At 41.8% G+C, this 20,228-nt stretch overlaps 2 protein-coding genes across 2 annotated transcripts; both read left to right on the top strand.

Annotated features, from left to right (window-relative positions):
* Positions 1 to 1,158: 1,158 nt before the first annotated feature.
* Positions 1,159 to 10,607, top strand: LOC119740452 (cholinesterase 1-like). Its single transcript, XM_038215773.1, has 8 exons — positions 1,159 to 1,812; positions 4,170 to 4,329; positions 5,169 to 5,246; positions 6,085 to 6,203; positions 6,522 to 6,689; positions 7,207 to 7,826; positions 9,116 to 9,303; positions 9,440 to 10,607. Exons 1-8 carry the CDS (start codon positions 1,435 to 1,437, stop codon positions 9,547 to 9,549), a joined length of 1,821 nt encoding a protein of 606 aa, XP_038071701.1. The 5' UTR covers positions 1,159 to 1,434; the 3' UTR covers positions 9,550 to 10,607.
* A 6,623-nt stretch (positions 10,608 to 17,230) lies between these two features.
* On the top strand, positions 17,231 to 18,566 carry LOC119740453 (G-protein coupled receptor 84-like). The gene has a single exon (XM_038215775.1). It carries the CDS (start codon positions 17,390 to 17,392, stop codon positions 18,548 to 18,550), a length of 1,161 nt encoding a protein of 386 aa, XP_038071703.1. The 5' UTR covers positions 17,231 to 17,389; the 3' UTR covers positions 18,551 to 18,566.
* Positions 18,567 to 20,228: the final 1,662 nt, after the last annotated feature.

Consider the following 20,228-nt stretch of genomic DNA (forward strand, 5'->3'; position numbering starts at 1 on the left):
CCGCCAAACTTACTGGTTTGACTGGAATTCTGCTGCTGCGCAAGTTCAACGTGTTTTTAGATGGGGTTATGATCGAGAATAAGTGGCCTCTCTGGACTCCCATATATTTGCACTAAGATTAGTCGGGCACCATTTGCAGTCATCAGCCGACATTTGAAGCAAATTTGAAGCAAAAAAGTCGGGTAAAAAAAAAAAAAAGCCGCGTCGCCGCACCACTTTTTGGACAAGCTCCATACCAGAAACCGGAGACTTTTTTTTTTTGGCCTAAACAAATCGGTTTCGTAACTATTGTTACTTACTGCATCTTTTCTTCTCCAAATTTCCGAATGAGGAAGGCGGGGGTGGGCCCCTTCCCTTTAACGACACTACGTGCGATATTAATATGTATGTTAGAATACAATGCACTTTTACTAAGAAATTGATAATCATGTGCGCATGCCGCGGGGCCTGCTTGGCGGCAAGAAGCGAAAGCGGTCTATGAAAATGTACAACTAAGTTATTCACAAACGGGACCAGGCTCTGTATAAGCCTAGGCTTTTCCTGGTTCCTGGTTCCCCCATCTGTCACCATTTATGTTTGAATTGATCAAAGTGTTGTACATGTATTAGCATTCTATTAAGTTTAGTTATTGTTGTTGTAAATAAACTGTTGCATTTGCATTATATTAATTTGTGACAAATGGAAATAAAACAATATAATACAATACAATACACGGGTCCAAATATTCGGGTCATTTCTCTCAATTTCTTGTTCTCCATGATTTGTCGGTGGGTGTTATTTAAACAAAAACTCCCCTCAAATCGTCAGAAGCATTACCTCCTGGTCTGAGTGGTTTTTGGGCACAGAATAATAATTGTAATAATTTCTGTCGTCGTGCGCACGAGGGCGAACGAAATCAGCATGGCTCCTTTCCGCACCAGTTGAAAAAAATAACCTTGTGCTTCAGGGTACCCGTCCACACGTCCGGCTGGGCCAGAAAGTAAGGCCTTCGACGATTTTAGGGGCTTCTATATAAAAAAGCGACAAATTCTGGAGAAGTTGAGATACAATTTTCAATGGACCGCTTTCGCTTCTTGCCGCTAGACCATTTATGCGCATGCGTGCATAATAATGAATTTATTAGTAAAATGTCCATTCACATCGCACTATATACATCGCAGTGTGCGTGTGCAGACTGTTCAGTTATTCGTGGACAACAATGCATTTTACATGTCTTCAATAAAGAAGTATCGCTCTGTCACGTCAATGCACTCCGCCATCTGATCCGGGAGAGTGCATCGGAATCTGTTTAATGTCAATATTTCTTCTTGAAAGATTCCATGGTTATATATTTTTCCGAAATCTCATTTCTGTATCCCGGCATCCATCATACAATTAGCTTCAAATCGTAGTTTTTCAGTGCGATTTTCCGGATACATCAACCGTGAAAAAAATATGACGCTTCAAATCGCCTGCGTTTTATGGCTGATGCTACAAATTCTGGTTCAGGTGACTTGTTGTGTGGACCCACCGGCGGTTACGACCAGGCTGGGCCGTATCGTGGGCACTCGGCTGCAGTTTAACCCCGCCGCGCGGCCGGAGCTTCGCCGTAGTGTGGACGCTTACCTCGGTATACCGTACGCCGAGCCGCCCGTCGGTACGTTACGCTTCAAGCCTCCCGTGGCCAAGTCACCGTGGAGCGGGGAGCTGCAAGCGACAGAGGTGGGCAATCGATGCCCTCAGCCGCTGATGCCGATGGGAAATAATGGAATGCTTACTGGAAAACAAGCTGAAGATTGTCTCTCTATCAACGTATTCGTTCCTCGGCCAGTCGTAAGTAAAACTGTGCATTACTTCCGAAAGGAGTCTTTTCGTGTTTTTCCCGTTGTGTAGGCATTAGAAAAAAACTTATGCCTCACTGTCTTTTTGGAATAAAGTAAATTAATGATAATTTATGAAGTTAAAATATGAACGAGGTACACTATATTGTTTGCCAGAAAAAAATGCAATCGTGAGAATATCGACATGTAGCCGTGGAAATGCATTTTAGCACAATTTCGGTCAGGCTATTTAGCTTCTTATGCCCAACGAAACTCGGCGGCTTTTTACCAAATGAATAATTACCGCCATGGAGGTTATGTTTTCATCAGATTTGGTTCGTTTGTTGGTTGGTTCGTTTGCCTGTTGACAAGATAACTCAAAAAGTTATGGACGGATTTGCATGAAATCAATTTAGGGGTGGTCCTTGGTACAAGTACAAGTTGGATTTTGGAAGTGATCCGGGTCTGGGTCTGGATCCAGGATTATTTTTTTAAGGATTCTTCACCATTTATGTGAGTATTTCTTTTGGGTGTACTAACAATATGGCCTTGGCGTAGTATTAAGCAGACAAAATATATTGGAATCACGAGGATACGGATGCAAACAGCTGACACAAGGTCACTATACCCTTGCCTCCCTAGGTGGGCATTTTCTATTAGACGTTGACATTCTGCCGTGATAAAGAGCAAGGTCATGAGCATTCGGAAGTGCATGATTTACGCACAGCAGATTCGCATCATTTAGAAGAACGGTCAGATACTTTGGGCCAAAAAAAAAAGTCTCCGGTTTCTGGTATGGAGCTTGCCCAAAAAGTGGTGCGGCGACGCGGCTTTTATTGTCATTAAGGGAATTATTGTTGTTAATGTATTTTTACTCTGTTGGACGGTTTTTAATCAAATTTGGTATACTACTTTTAATTGGATAGTTGTATTTTTGGGAGACAGGTGTTTTTACCATTTAATCTGAATAAATAATGTATTATTCCATCCTGTATGCTCATTGTCTCTGTCCCTTTGCCAGATTCATGCTATTGTGTCTCATTCAGTGCACATCACTGGAGTTCGTTTCATTCCCTTTAACGCGTTTCTATCATTCCGTTCCCCCTGTGAGCGTCCTTCGTTTGTCTTCTAAGGCCAAAAAAGTCTCCGGTTTCTGGTATGGAGCTTGCCAAAAAAGTGGTGTGGCGACGCGGCTTTTTTTTTCTTTTTTACCTGATTTTTTGCTTCAAATGTCGGCTGATGACTGCAAATGGTGCCCGACTAAACTTAGTGCAAATATATGGGAGTCCAGAGAGGCCACATAAAGCTTATTCTCGACCATAACCCAATCTAAAAACACGTTAAAATTGTGCAGCAGCATGATTCCAGTCAAACCAGTGAGTTTGGCGGTTTTGAGACATCATCTTTCATTGAAAAAAAAAACTTTTTCATTTTGCCGACGCGCATGGCAACGGCGACGCGCGCGCATACCAGAAACCGGAGACTTTTTTTTTTGGCCTTGTACTATGATGTTATTTTGCTCTTCGCGGACCTAATTGTATAAGCACGTACTGTAGGCCTGTCATTATTTTGTTGTATCCACTAGGAGCTCGCGAGAATACAATTATAATATTGGATTGCTTTGAGGGGGATACAAGGACATATTGCACGAACTATAATCGACTCGTGCAATATTGTTACATCAAGTGCAATATATTCTTGTATTTGACAATCTCGTTTGATTCAGTGACTCTATTAAACCCGCGACCGTGTGATCATAAGTGCAGACGTCATCGCCACTTACCACCGAGGCTGGGTTCAACTCAGGCCGTCAGGACAAACACCCAAACTAGGATTTCTATATGCTTGATGCAAAATCCATCATACAGGATATTGAAGGCTACATTGGATGTACAGTAAATGTAAAAAGAGACAAGGTCGGGTAATTGGTAATTACCTGCAGAAATAAATGACCTATCGGTTGATATGAGGAGACCAAATTTACCCAAAGTAAAGAAAGGACTGTAACCTGTTAAATTATTCCGCCTGAAATGCATGTTTTCTCAGTTTTCCTCTCCAATAATGCACAGTAGCCACTTAGCTTATACGGTTACTAATTGCTATGAACTGCCTCACTGATCAATTTAAAGGGTTCTGTTGCTTGAAACAAACAAAATAAATGCACAAAGTTCTAAGAGCCTTCTACACAGTGCATGGTTTAAAAAACGGGTTTCCGACTAAATTTCCCGCCCTAGTTCTGTGGTATTCCATAAAGTCAGTGTATAATTTTGAGTGTGCCCACAGGTGCTTAATTAGCCACTGTAAGAGAGAGACTATTGTCTAGTTAATTAAAATGCAGTGGATCGATAATATTTTCCCACAATATTGCAGCCCGTCAAAGCTGCCGTTCTGGTGTACATCCATGGCGGAGGCTTTTTCGTTGGAACCGGAAGCATGGAGAACTTCTACGGTACCGCCCTGGCTGCTGTTGGTGACGTCATTGTGGTGGCTGTCAACTATCGACTGGGGGCGCTCGGGTTTCTGTCCACTGGTAAGCTTTTGAAGAGTGTTTATCCAACCTGGTTTTAAACAGAAGTCTTTTGAAAAGATATAAACTAAACTAACCCAAATCATACCAACGATGTTCCATATTAAGAAAACATACTCCGTCCGTATATAGTAGAACAACCTCCGCAGAAGATAATGTATGGCTAGCCTTATAGTTTCCAGGTACGTACGATTTATCGAAAACAAAACTTACTCAAAGTGAAGACAGGACTGGTACCAAATATCCTGTAAACTGATTCCGCCTGAAATGGTATCATTCGGAAGAAAATCATTGAATGTGGTTTAAGAAAGTTTGCCCCGAGCATAGCTTTTAACGTGCGTTAGCAATGGAATCCAGACTCCAAAAACTGTGCCTATCATTTTCTCTATCCACTGAGTTGAAACTTCATCAAGTTATTTGTTTTGCACCCTTCTTCAGATTTTGTGCAAATTTGTTGCTTCAAAGAAAAAAGTACACAAAAAGCACATGCTCCTATGTATGTTCGCTAAAATTATAATTGAGGTTAACCTGCAATTGTTTTCCCTGTCTATTTTTGGAGTCCCTTTTGGTGATTTCAGTTTAATTCATGCATAGCGGGTACCTCTACCGCACTGTTCATGTGTGATTTTTAGGTACAGGGGCAAACGACCTTTTCGCCCGTCATTTTGTAGCCCCTTACAAATTGGCGACTTCTATTTAAACAAAAGAATCAAATAGTTATCAAAGTATTGATTATTGATATCCTGCAGCACGTGTCGGAGGTTTTATGTAGGCCTATCCCACTGTGAAAAATGCGGAGAACAGCCGGCCTCTGATTCAAGTCTTACTTTGAATTCTTACAGGTGATGACGTCATGCCGGGTAACATGGGACTGTTTGACCAACGCCTTGCACTGGAGTGGATCCGAGACAACATCCAAGGTACTGCCTCGTCGCACTCCTTGTACTGGACAAGATGCTGAGGATAGGCTATCATTTGACATGTCGTGATTTGACATTTTCAAAAGTTCCCGGCACTATAATTATATTGAATACACCTTTGACAGACTCACTGGTTGTATTGCGCACGCCTAAGTGAAGATAACTTGAACTAGGACAGTGATATGTCTGGTGTCAGGGTTAATGTCCATATAAGGTAAAAGAGACCAGATTTCGTAGGAGTCAAAGTTTTATATGACACTGCTTCATACTAGAGCCGAATGCGAATGTAAACGCGAAAGACAATTTCTAGCGTCACGTCAAGTTTCCATACTGCAAATTCTCAAAGTTGAATATATCACATCTCAGCACAAGCGAATTTGCTACAAACACTTTCGCGCCGAGTATGAACCGGCCTTATTAATAACACTTTGTAAATTCGAGTAGGTACGAAATGGCATTCTTTTCACACCGAAATTAAAGTAAAGGACAGTTCATACTTCACACCAAACCGAGCGCGAAGCGAACTTGACGTCACAAAACCTTCGCTTCGAAATTCGGCGTAGTTGAAGCGTGTTCAACTTGTGCGAATTCGCAACCCGAACACTTGCCGTGAAGACGCACATTTGCGTTCGCGTCCAATTTCGCGCCTAGTTTGAGCCGGTCTGTACTAAATGCTGATGCTGTTGTATTCTGTTGCAGCCAATCCACCAAATAATATCTTCTTCAGATTACCGTTTCCCTCCCTGAGTGAAATGGTTTGGATATGGACCGGAGTACCCTAATTGTATATTAGATACATCTTATGTCACTAGACCCTACTGTTGTTCCTTTCCATAAGCTTTTGGCGGTGATCCGGAGCGAGTAGCCATCTTCGGGGAGAGTGCCGGCGCGGCGAGTGTAAGCGCCCACATGGTGTCGCCGGGCAGCGCGGGGCTCTTCCACGCTGCAATCATGGAGGTATATCCCGCAATACCAAAGACGATAACTCGTTTTTAATTATTTTATTCACAATATTTCTTTCGAATAATCTCACAGACGTAGTGTGACGTGACTATGGAATTGTGTTGTACAAAACTTGATAGGACATTATTTATCGATAGATAATAGGTAAACTGTCCCAGTTATTTATGGATAAAGGGGACAATAGTGTGATGATAATAGTGTGAATCTTAAACACAGCCCCGAGTTGCACAATATGACTGACTATCCCTCTTCGAAGTGGGATTGGCATTTCCCTTGGATATGTTGATCTTATTGAATTTTTCTTTTCCACAGAGTGGTGATATCTCGTCTCCGTGGGGTACACTGCCGGCTGAAGTGGCCCGCAGACGGGCCTTCGCCCTAGGGAAGCTGGTGGACTGTGAACGAGAAACATCCCAGGAGTTACTGGATTGTCTACAGCGGGTGGACTTCGACACTATTGTCGAAAATCAGTATCAAAAGGTAGTACTACTAGGCGTGATGTAATTCGTTTCAACTTTCACCATTGCGGTGTACAAACTTAATCTACGTCCACGTGGGCCATCATAAATTAACATACAGCACACAGCTGCCCATAACTCCCTGGCAATTTACTTGTAGCCAGCGGTAACAAGTGTTTGGGCACAGATGAGACTTTTTATTCAAATTAGATTGCGACGTCATCAAACAGTGTGAAAAGTCATTATGTTAACCTTCCATGATGGTCGGTTGTGTAATGCCTTGGATGATGATCTATGTGATAAATAATTGAAAAACTGATTTACGACAACCAGTCATGGCATTTCCACTCGCGTATCGTGTGAGTTTACGCAGACGCTGCTTTTGACGTCGGTGGGAATTTCAAAGTTTCTTATTGTGCACATTTTTTTCCATCTTTAAGCATTATATTGTTCCAAACAGTTGCTGAGACATCGCGAACACTCTTATTCAGAATTACTTTGGTCTAACACTTGCATTTCCTTCTGTGCCTTGACACCAGTTACTCCAAGAGCTGGGTGAGACAGCATTCATCGTCTTTGCACCGGTGGTTGATGGGAATTTCCTCCCCGGCAAACCCAGCGATCTTTTCGCCGAGGGCGCCATCAACGACGCAGCGTCCATCATAGGATCGACGGCAGACGACGGAGTGATGGTTGCCGTCCGTGCTTACCCTGACCACACCGATAGGGCGCCCTTTGTGGACACCACCGCCTACGAGACCCTTACGCGACCCTGGATATCGATGATTAGCGCAGAACCGATAGTCGCAGACGCTGTGAGGGTGATGTACCGCAACACCTCCTGTAATGACGACCACCACTCATGCGACTGCCTGGACAGCACCGTTCAAGTTGTGAGTGACGGAGTCTTTGTGTGTCCGCAGGATTCAGCGGCCAGGGCTTTCACAGCGGCCGGGCGTAAAGTGTACCGTTACCACATGACCCACGCGCCGACCTCGCATTATCTCGCGAGCAAATGGACGGGGAGTGCCCACGCGGACGAGATTCCGTTCGTCTTTGGCGTTCCCCTCGTAGCGTCTGATAAGTTCACGTACACTGAGGATGAGGCCCGTATGTCACTGAGGATTATCAAATACTGGACAAATATGGCCAAGACTGGGTGAGTATCAACCATAAACATTGGCTTCCATCTTAGGGTTTGTTCGAGTAGCTCACCCGGATCGCCCTGGTAAAGGCAGACGGGTTAGCCACGACATCCGGGCTAATCGAACGTTAACAGCGGGCCATCACGATCTTCACTCGATGTCCGTAGAACCGGCCGTAGCCACTGCACTGGCACAACCTTTGGCCCGTTGTTTCGCACTGGGTCTTGATGTGAGATTTACTGCTTTTTTCGTCTATTGAAAAAAAATAACAAAGTTGGGCTGGAATTATAGCCTCTAAAGTCGCAATGAACTCAATGAAATACATTTAGACTTCAATAAAGTTATTTTTTAGCCCACTTCAGATTCCCTCTGTCCGGCCGCCATATTTGTCTGTTTCTTGGAATGAACAAAACATGCGTGTGACGTATTTCCACTGCACTGACTCCGCTCCTCGAGCAGAGATCTGTGGTGGCTGACCCGGGGGAGCCCCTAGAATGACGTCCGAGCTATAATCGAACGGCATGGGGCTAACCCGATTCGATCCGGGTGAGCTACTCGAACGCATCCTTAGAGGGTCTTCGTTCATTTCAATAGACCATTATCATGTTGCAGCCATTTGATTTTTTGCCATTCAGATCAATGTAACCAAAGCGAGGCTGGAAGGAAAAATAGTCTGGTTCCTTTTTGAACAAAAACATTATCATTCAGTCCTATTATTGGATACAGGGAACATGACTTAAATGATGGAAGCATGATAAAGGTCCATTGGAAACTACGAATAGACGAAATGTCTACTATAAACGCTTATCCTGGAAGAACATAATAATGATAATGTTAATAACAAATTTATGGATTTTAGGTTTACCCATGAAAATTGAAGCCAATTTCTTTGGCTGCTAAGCACAGAAGTTTGATAAGCTTTCAAATTATGTGCTAAGCAAAAACAGGTTACCAGTCAAAATGTCACACTACGCACGTGTACATTGGTTGTGACTGGTTCCCGGCTGATTTCCGCAGTATTTTCTGCTTAGCAAGTCCGTGGAATTTGGCTCTGAAACAACCTCTTGGTCTTTAAAATCAACCAACCTTTCTTTTCCCACTCCCATCATGCACCGTACTTACTATTCCATTGTGGTTGGATGCAGGACGAAAAACTGATTCTAATGGTTTTATAGACATCACAACGAGGGCAACAATATTGTCACTAGCTCAATGGAAAGTAAAATAAGACTTGGATATTATAATTAGTGCTCAATCGTAGGACTTGATTTTTCTTATATTTTTGGGTGTTTTTCCTCCCCAGCAATCCCAACCTTTCTTCCCTGAATGACAAGCCGACAGACGGGGAGAAAGAGGCAGAATGGCCGGTGTTTAGCCTCCAGGAACTTACCTACAAAGACCTGTCACCGGCCATGCTGAATGGACGTGCTATCAAGGCTAGGGAATGCCGCATGTGGAACGAATTCATACCAAAACTTGTCAAACTTACAGGTAACGTTTTTATTGAAAATGTGCTTATAGGTACATAAGTATATTACCTATGTGATAAATAAGGTACTTATTATTGAGTATATACTTTGAAGATAGACCAACCGTAAGTTACTTTGTCCCTTTTGTGTCGTTTCAGAGAAAGTTAAAAAGTGTCGTGAGTTCACGGAGTCTGGCCGCAAATGGACGAAAGAGGGCGGTTCTGTTGACGGGACATGCACTAAAGAGACATGCGCAGAAGGAAAGTAAACAGGACCCGTGTTTAAAGCCGTCCCAATTTACCGACTTCAGCCAAAATGTTGCAGATACAACATCATGGAGCATTAGCTTCTTCGTTTACTTTTCTGAATATGTAAATAACAAAAGCACCGAGATTATCTTATGAAGAATGCTAACTTTATGAAAATTTCAGCCATTTTGAAATTTTATGATGGGCCAATTTTGTGGCGCCGCTAAACTGTTTAGCAGCGCCATAAAAGTGCCTCCTGCTTAGAACTTCATTATCACAGTTACATGTACGTACAAGTAGATTGTGGTGTATACAATGTATGATTATTAAAAGTAGCTGTATTTTTCAACCAAGTATTTTTCATTAATTAAGGGTGATATTAAACCATACATCATAGCATCAGCTTATAAACATTTCAATGCTTAGCTTCTCTTTAAATTGTCTTGTTCGTTATATAGTCTTTGACATTTTAATAGTCAGTAACATTATATCGTATATGAAAAAATGTAGGGAAATGAATAGTTAACTGTGCCTCTTACATGTATTTCAGTATTATGGAATAGCGAAGCTTAACTTCGTACTTTGAACTCGGAAAGAATCAAAGTCGAGCTCAATGCCGTTGAGGTGTGCTAAAAGTGACAGCTATGTGTCATTAAGATTTGACACCTGTCAATGTATAAAATAAAACAAAGTACTGGTTTCTCTGGTTCTTGAGAACTGAAACACGCGCCGATCTTTATAGACCATTCCAGGCCCGTTATCACTGTCCATCACAGACGCCCCCTATTGTTCAAATAATCCTTATTGTGACAGTTCCTGATCCTTAGTACGATAGCTCGCACAATGATTTCGCCATTGAAGGGGGGCTACGTGAGAAAACAGTAAATGCGTGCTGGGAATACAGTCTCGATTAGTCTAATCTCAAGGCAATGGATAACCATTTCGAGATATCGGATTTTTTTTCTACGATCACGTACAAATTATGCAATAAAATGAATGGCTTTAACAGCGCGCACTGTGGACCAAGAATGGGATCAAAGTTCGGCAAAATTAAATACAGAATCAATGTAGAATCCAATGGTGATGCTTTTATCAGCGTATGGCGTGATTTTATTGGTGAATTTTATCTTATGTGTTTGTATGTGTTACAATCAATCAAGAAAAAGAAATATTCTCTCATGAAAAGGTGGCAATTGCATGAATCGCTGCAGTGATATAGTATAAAGGATTTCAAAATACAACAGTGCTGTATGTATGCTCACCAATTGTCATAAACGCGATGAAAATGTTGTTTTGGAAAAGTTGTCCATTTGGCAAGCCGCGCGGTGTAGTCAAAATAGCATTTAATCAAAACCGAGGGAATCGTTTCAGAAGAAAATGCGATAAAATCGCGCTTCGCATGTCGTCATGGCTAAATTTGATATCTAAATGTAGCTAACAGACTTTGCTACAAGTAAATGTAGAAATGTAGGTGGAAATCGGCGGAAATCTATACTTCCCACCTTGCTGTAAAAAGACAAAAGTCAATTTAATGCAGTTTTCTGAGGGTTTTTTTCTTTATCAATTTTATTTTTAATTTAAATTTTTATCTATTTATTGATCTAATATTTGTCAAATTTCGGCTCTGAAGTAGCCTCAAGTGAAATTTAATCACCATAGCTCGACGCAAAGTATACATGTACCTGAATGTTCATTTGAGGAGAATGCACATGAAAGAATTTCGGGAATTCTTTTGAGATTTATGGAATGTGCTCGGTAGCAATGTTCTAGGGTGTGTATAGGGTATAGGGACATGGGATACCTTCTTAAACCATTGTTGAAAGAAGTATTGTCTCGAACTGTTGAGTCGAGTCGAGATGAAAAGGCATACATTCGTAGCATGGTAATACATTTACATGAAGGGCGTCTGCGAGGATCTTACGTAATAAAGCGGAGAAGCAATACTAAGAAAATGACAAACCGTGGATTCGTATTGTTTAAGTTCAGGTAAGATGAAAAACCAGGAATTCTTTATTTTGCCACGAAAAGGAAATTTGTATACCAGTGTGTTTAAGTGAGGAGTGTGTTTATGTGTGTCACCGCGGTCCGCACCCCTTGAAACATGCGGATAGTTCAGACGATGAGTTCGGCTTTTAGTGCAAAGTTTTCGCAGTAATGAGGCTCATATCGGGAGAATCTGATCGTGGAAACGTCGTATATAATATTTTACTGGGAAATTTGCCTTGAGCCCTTCTTACTAAGCTCCTTATGGAATACAAATATTCTCCGACGTTTCGGATCATGACGTAATGAATTGATATCCTGGTATACGTAGTCAGCAGAAACTCTATATGTAGCACGCAACGATTTTGGAGTACCCGGGAATACCTGATACCGGAATCTGATGTGGCGTCAAAATCACCGGGAAAAGGGTATAATATAAGGCTTTTTATAAGCTTTGTTTAACATCAAATCGGAGTCTGATTTGAGGATTTAAAAAAAGTACAGCTGTAACCCCGTGGTTATTCTAAATTGAAAATCACCGTAAATTTACAGAGAAGGATACCTGCATTCTTCTCGGTGTTTTCCCCAACGCCCCTTTCAATTATTTGGACTTTCCTTCGTGAGTATGCGTTAATGCGTTTATCATAGCCAAACGCCCCTTCCCATTTCTGTTTCCACATGTCACCTGAAAATAAAGAGGTGAACAAATGGAACAAAATGTGTAAACGTACGTTTTGAATGCTGTGTTAAAAACGAATAATAATGTATAACGCATCCATAAGGTTATACATTTTCAGTGGTCAATGCAATGCGTTAACTTGTTTAGTGTGTCGTGCATTTCACAAAAAGGAAAAATAATGAATACTGGAAAACATTTCTTTAATTGTGTTTTTAATGTTTGTGTTAAAAAGAATAATAATTAACCAAAGCTGATAATTGTTTTTGTGGTCAAACATGCTGTAAATTGTTCAAAGTGTACTGTATGTGCAAAGTGTGGATTCGTAGTTCCAGATCCACACTTCTACCAAAATCTACTAGGCCTAAAGATTCGTAGATAGGAATCTACACTTTTCCGTACGCACGCCCCCCCCCCTTAAAAAAGGCGTCGCCCCCAAGTCGCCACTCCAACTAGATTTTTTTTAGCTTTATCAGTAACAATGGTTAATGGATGTACCAGAGATTTCCCCATCCACCCCACTGATCCAACAACCCCCCCCCCCCCTCGCCTGAGAACCCAGGCTACGTACGCCGTGCCCCCCCCCCCCCCAATACTTTGGTAATCAAAAAGCCTTAATAATAAGGCCCGAATAATGGAATCGCCACAATGACCTTTTTATCTTTTGGCGCTGCAACCAAATTTGTTCAACCTCTCGCGTATTCATTGTTAATGAATTAACATAACGCACCTCAAACATGACAGCTGAATGCAATCGATCTATTGAAATCCCAAACCAGAAGTTGCTGATCTGAATTGTCCGCATTATTTTACATTCTCTTTCAGAGTGCAACATATTTTGTGCTTCTGCAAGCTGGACCAAACCCCAAAGTATTTTCTTTGCTGTCACCTGCACAGGTCCGAGTTAGCTGAACACAGATGCAAGGTCAGAGCTGGTCAGAGGAACTGAAAACTAATCATTTCTTCCTATCAGGTACGTGTCTTTTCCAGTGTCTCGGTATTATTCATTTAAGCCAGCGCGGTATTCCAGCTGCACCTGCCAGCGAAACAAATCAAGATGTTAATTTTCTTCGCTGGTCCCAGAGGGCCCAGCGTGTAGTTCTCATTGTATCTCACTGACTGACTGCAACCTCTCGTAGACCCTGGGAGGGACTTACTTCCTGTATTGTGATTCGATCCCGAAATAGAAAGTAATTGAATTATATATCGTGTACTTTGAGATATCATTTCCGATGTGTGCAACATTTTTTTTAACATTCATTGTGAATTGCTATATCTAGTAATCTTCCCGAAAACATCTCCCTATTTTCCATTTGCTAATTGTATTCAGTGTAATAATGTATTTTGGATGGTATTCAGATATTCAATATTCAGGTATATTCAGGTATATTCAGATATAACTTTAAACCAAAAAAAATCATATATATATTTTTTTTCGATCTAATGCCACGGCAAATTTCTTTTTCGATCTATTGCCGCGACAAATTTCTTCATTCAGTACCCTATACACTGCATCTTGAACATAACATTTACCCGCAGTGTTATAAATTAAGGCACCCGACTATACCGCACCTAATTGTTATGTTCAAGATTTTTGAACACGTAATTGCATGGTCCAATACCAGGGCAAGACATCAGTAGTGTGAGCGTACTGCTCGACGCAATGAGGACGAGGTTGTCATCGACTGTCATTTGTGAATTAGACTTGCTTTTAGAGGCTATTTTCGAGTTTCACCTCGAAAGTAAATTTAATTGTTCAATTGCTATTTTGTGAGCAATATATAAGATATTCACATTTGAGTGAGATGTTGAACAAAAATATACACCAGCGTTTAGTCATTGAATTATTTTCTTCACCAAATTCGAATTATTGGCTTCCAAACAGTTCGGCTCTAGTAAGGTAGGTAATTTGCACACCAAACGAACACCTTTTTTAGAGGGTTGCAAACGCCAAAAATCGGAATATAGTATTTGTAATTTTTTTTTTTTTATACAAATTGAATATACGTTTGGAGAAACAGTATTTTTTTAAGAGCACGGGACATTATCTTTAAGTCTCACACTGGCTGATTCTCATCACTAACTGACCGTCGCTTGTCAATTAAACTGGTTACCTATCTCACATCGTTTGCCAATTAAACTGTTTACCTATCTCACTGACTGTTGCTTGTCAATTAAACTGGTTACCTATCTCATTGACTGAACGTCGCTTGTCAATTGAACCAGTAACCTATCATGACTTACTGATTGTCATTTGTGAATTAAACTGTTTACCCGGTATCTCATCGACTGACTTGTGACAGTTTTACGAGACCGGCCGTTTGTTCCGTATCCTTTAACCAGGGGCATAAGTCCGAGGGGGGGGGGGGATGGGAGGTAATTTTGGCGAATTTCCAAGGCCGGGCAATTTTAGGATTTTGGTCAACCCCCCCCCCCCCCTCGCCGGCACAGATTTACGCCACTGCCTATAATGATATACGGCAATAAGTCAAGTCTCCTTACGAACGGCGATTATTTCCAATAGTCTCCATGGCAATCCCATCTGAGCGTCAATTACCTTCATTGTTATTGGCGGCGCACCACTGATTTATCCTGTTTTATACCCTCCGCTATATGCAAATATGTCAGACGAGTGACGCATTGATGATCTGGGCAGCACTTACGTAGTGCATGCATGTAATTGGACGTAATTGTGTCAATTAATGAGCGTACCGCTTTTAAAAAAAAAAGATGTTGATGAATCCAAAACTATGTATCAGAGTAAAGGCCTATAGAGTGTGTTCCTTAAATAAACGTATGGTTTTCTTTAAGAATCACTTTCAAAAAATCATTTGGATGTTTTTCGTGTGGTTGACGATTGAGTTTATTTGTTCGAAACGGAACTTTGGAATTTGTAAGACTACGGATTAAATCATTTTCTTCCTCCATGATTAAATCAAAGCTTTTACCATTGACATACGGTCCATTGAGAATCTCCATTAGTTAACGGGCATTTCATTCCATCTGAATTCACAATCTCAACGACCTGCCATTAGCAAAAGTGAAAAATTAGAACCATGATGGAAAATGGATATAAAGAACTACCATTAACCGTGTTATATGATTTAGTATGGCAGATAGGCGATGTGATTGTGTCTTTGATGATAGATACAAGCATGGCATTTGGAACACAGTCAGGGTATGTCATGAGAAAGACGTTTGGCTATTGGGCCATCGCAGACGTGTCCTTTGAAAAAGTATTGATATAACAAGCAATGGTAGTCATTTTGAAAGTTTTGCAAATTGCTTGTTGTTCTACCTCGATTTTTTTCAAAGGAAAAACTCGCGATGGCCGTGTAGCTAAATATCTTCTTGTAAGACATACCCTGACTGTTTGCCAAATGCCATGCGTGTATCATCAAGTGCACAATTCCCCCAAATATTTCCCCTATCTGTCCCACTAATTGTTTGTTTCGCCTAAACAACCTCCCCCTCCGAAAAGAAAATGAACTTGTGTACCACTTTTAGCTGTTACACCTGCCATTCATTAGCCTTTCGGAAGTATGGTGGACGCAATCAGAGAGCACCTCGGCCTAATGTGTAACACGCTTACGTTAATACATGTACTGTAGATACTTAAAAGAGACTTTTTTATACTCAAAATCTGTATGAAAATGTTGGACGCCGCATTGTTTTGAATATACGTGAACGTGATTTAGCAATTAAGGACATTTCTCTTCAATCGAACAGCTCCATAGAGTTTTGACAGTGTGTATATTCCTTATATCGAGAGGTGAATTTGTCCATATAGTTTTGATTTTAGTCGGGCGCCGCGCAGATCACGAAATGCCCGTGCAGTTTTGAATACGAGCTGGCGGTGTATGCATTTATACGTCTGTGGTAATTTTGGGTAAACACAAAAAGAGTTTAACCACACCAAATATAGCACGCTCCTTTTGTGTCCGCCATACTTCAAAAACGCTAATGCAGTCTCGTTTAGTGCGTTAGTGCGCTGATTAGTGTGTTGCGGTCATGAAAATAGTGAGGCACAAAGAAGAAAACTGGGGCGTCATTTGAGTGTCAAACACTCCAATTCCATCCGCATCTCCTTATAATTGAATATCACGCGAGAATAGTGACACAGTTTCAACGTTCATTAATAACGTTACGAACACTGTAAACAAAGTAATGCGTAAATTATGGTCCTGCATCATACTTTTACGCCGCACTCAATCTATTTTCAATCGTGTGTTGTAGAGCAGAGAGAAACACTGTTTGGGGCAGTAATGTTGTCAGACTTGAACGAGTCTACTTATTTTCGTCCCCAAGTTGCTGTTGTGTTTTATTTTAAAGCAGTTCAGAGCAGCTTGGTGGTTGGCTGATTGCAGTGGCGTGGATCTGCGGCACCGCGCTCATCATCATTGACTCTATACATGTAACCCTTATCTGTTATCAACCGGGCAGCTCAATATTGTTTGATACCATTGAATTGTGTGGTCTATTCCAAACAACCATTCAAGCCAGTGAAATCCATATGTCATGAATTTGTAGCAATGACCTCGTGGTCTATCCTCGAGTGGCCATAGGGAGACCTCATCCCGATGACTGTGTGGCGTTCTCTTGTCTGTTTGACGCACCTCAACCATCATAGTTCAGCCGGAGCTCGATCAGCCAAGTTCAATCAATTTGTCACGACAAACAAATTGAGTCACGTTTTTATTGCCACTTCAGTCTCGGCACATCCGAGCTTCAAAATTGCTCACGTCTTCGTGTGATCACGCATCGAATGGATGATATAACATACATGTACAACACCGATGTTACACATGACAGGCAGCTTTGGCTTGAACAACATGGTACAGGTTTGATGTCATTTGGAAGGATGTGGAAGTGTTTGCTACAAAGGAAGAATACACCGAGAAATAACTCTGCAGACGAGCTGATGGCGATAGAGGTAACTGTATATACGCAGTGAGTTCATATACTTGCTTGGTTTGCTTTTTCAATCATCTTTCCACCGACCTCATTTAAGACCTCATTACGAAGGGAAAAGACTGATGAAAACATTTCAACGCAATTCAATATCGTTGAAAGGTGGTTAACGATGTTCAATTAACTAATCTTGTCAACAGAGCAACTCGCGTTATACGTATTGCCAGATACACTATTTTAATGTACTCAGTGGCCACCGTACCTGCGAAATAACTTGCTGATTTGTTATCATGGAGAATTTTCCAGTGGAGTACCCAGTTCTGTATTATGTTGATGCTGTATGGTTGGGCCTGGTTTCCATTGCTGGTGTGATTGGTAATTTGTTGGCACTCTGTGCCGTGGCCACAACCCCGTCTCTTCGTACGTCCACCCAGCTTCACATCACCATCCTGGCTGCCGTAGATTTCGTCGTGACGGCGGTGATCGTGCCATGTCGCATTGCTACGGAGTACTTCTCGGGCCAGTGGCCTCGCCACGTGCCTTGGTGTCACTTCTTGGCCTATCTTGCCATCTTCTTCATTGGCTTCTCGCTGCAACAGCTGACGTTCCTGGCACAGATCCGCTACCTGCGAGTGACCAAATCCGATGCCGTGTACCGGAGATTTACCTCCAAGCCTGCAGTAATCGGCCTGCAAGTCTACGCCGTGTGCGGCACCTGTATTGTGGGACTTCTCCCTCTGTATTCCGACTTCGGTTCCGTCGGTTACAGTTCGAAGGTTCACTTTTGCATATTTACGGGACGTAACCAGCAACTGCTGGCTATCCTGTCCATTGTTTCGGCTCTGGGCATGATACCCATGTTCTATGGACTTACTTTCTTACACGTTCGCGCACACCGGAGACGAGTCGGTAACTGGAGAGGGCTGGGTGGTGGGAGTATCCAACCGGAGAACACCGAGTTTCAAAGTGATGGAATGGCTTTGTCGGTAATCACAACAGGACAAGCTACCGAAACACTTACGACCTGTCAACATGAAAGCACCACAAGAGGCAACAACAGCTCAGGAGACCAAAGGCATTTGACAGACAAAATGACGATAGAAATACCAGCCACAGTCAATTCAGCTGCCGAAGCACCAGTGAGCCGACCGGTACCGGCACCCAAGAACGCAGCTCGCGTTCGCCCCAAGAAAGGACCGACGAAGGAGAGCGTGAAAATCACCAGGAATCTACTGTTGATATTCTGTGCCTACATTTGCTGCTGGCTGCCTTGGTGTATCCTGAGTCTAATTGAACCCTACGTCGATGCCCCAGTATCGGTTCACCATGTGCTGATCAATATGCTGTGGACAAATAGCTGTATCAATCCGTACTTGTACGCCTCCATGAGCCGGAATTACAGAAAAGCCTTCAGAAAATGCCTGGCAGTCAATCGTCTTTTCAATCGATGAGAAGCCTTAAGATAAACAGCCTGTCTCAAAAAATGGTACAATTGAAAACGATTTTTTTTTTCAATATTAAATCTCAACATAAGTAAGTCGTTTTGAGCATCACATTAAAGAAAAAAGACCAGGCTTTCCAATACTTTCCAATTTTGTTTTCTGATTGTACCATTTTTTTTTAGACAGGCTGTAGAGGACTGCCCGTGGACAGTTAGCCTACATCGCTATCATTGTTGTATACACTAAGGGAATAAATGTGTGCTTCGGAGGTTTTTATCACTCTGTTTAAGACCACTTAGAGTCTGGGTGCTGATAATTACCCGAGCCGGAGGCGAGGGTAATTATCAGCACCCAGACTCTAAGTGGTATTAAACAGAGTGATAAATACCGACGGAGCACATATTTATTCCCATTCATAAATACCTTTTCGGTAAGAAAAAATCATATAATTCGTTCAAAACATCCCGATTTTGTTCAACAACTCACGTTATGCTTTTTGAAACATCCCTCTTGCAAAATAATGGAGTGTTCAGCTGGCGAGTAAGATGTAAACAATCCTTTTATGGAGATTGACGCGCGCGTATCACGTTCTGCGCGATGTCGCGCAGAACGCACCTGGCGCGTTGCGTTTTTAATTTAGAACTATAAAATTTTGACTCCCTGGAAGTGTTGCGCATGTCTACGTGAGGATTGTGAACGTTCAACCAATGAAACGATAAGAGGCACTGGATTTTTAGGAGTCCACATTTTATTGTGACACTGGAAAAGTGTTTAAGACAAGCTAGCCATGTCTTTATCATCCGTTTAAGACCGGCCACGTGACGGGCTCTCGACCAATAGAATGCGTAAACTGTCTCGGGTATTTATGAATGGAAAGTAAATGTAACCAAATTTCAAATTTTCATTGAGACATGTGGCAAAGTTCGATACACTTCCGTGAAAAATCAGTTTTAAGTGATTTTTTTTCGATGTCACCTATAGCATGAAGTGCTTCGCGACAAATATTTCATTTTGAAGCAGCTAAGCACTAACGCGTATAATGCTAACGCGCTCCAACAAAAAGTTTGTGCCAGTTAGTGTTTGTCAGCAACGTTAGCGAACGTTAGAAACCAAGGCGAACAGTCCTGAGGCGTTCGCTGTTTCCAAAACTGCCTGTCGGGCTGATATTTTCCGTTGTCTACATCCCCAATACAGTGTTCATATTTTCCTGGCAACATTTCACTTCATTTTAAAGGCTACTATCCAAACAGCGACACTATTGTTGCATGTACACAGGGCGCCGCCATTTTGACTAACCCACACCATTATCGTTCCACCGAACGCAGACACGTTTTCGTGACTGAAACGGATCCCAAATTGCAGACAGCATGATTTTACAGATTTCAAGTGCTTTGAAAATTTAGGTTACGTGTTAATTGCGCGTTTACCATATTAATTCCAAAGGCAAAGTGGCCTAATTTGTTAGTACACTGAAACACGAAAAAAAAGTTTCTGATTAGGCCCAACAAAATAAGTCTCCGGTTTCTGGTATGGAGCTTGCCCAAAAAGTGGTGCGGCGACGCGGCTTTTTTTTTTTTTTACCTGATTTTTTGCCTCAAAATGTAAGCTGATGACTAGCTGATGACTGGTGCCCGACTAGACTTAGTGCAAATATATGGGAGTCCAGCGAGGCCACATAAAGCTTATT

This window comes from Patiria miniata, unplaced genomic scaffold, assembly GCF_015706575.1.
Source record: "Patiria miniata isolate m_02_andy unplaced genomic scaffold, ASM1570657v1 HiC_scaffold_5, whole genome shotgun sequence".
In the NCBI taxonomy this organism is placed as follows: domain Eukaryota; kingdom Metazoa; phylum Echinodermata; class Asteroidea; order Valvatida; family Asterinidae; genus Patiria; species Patiria miniata.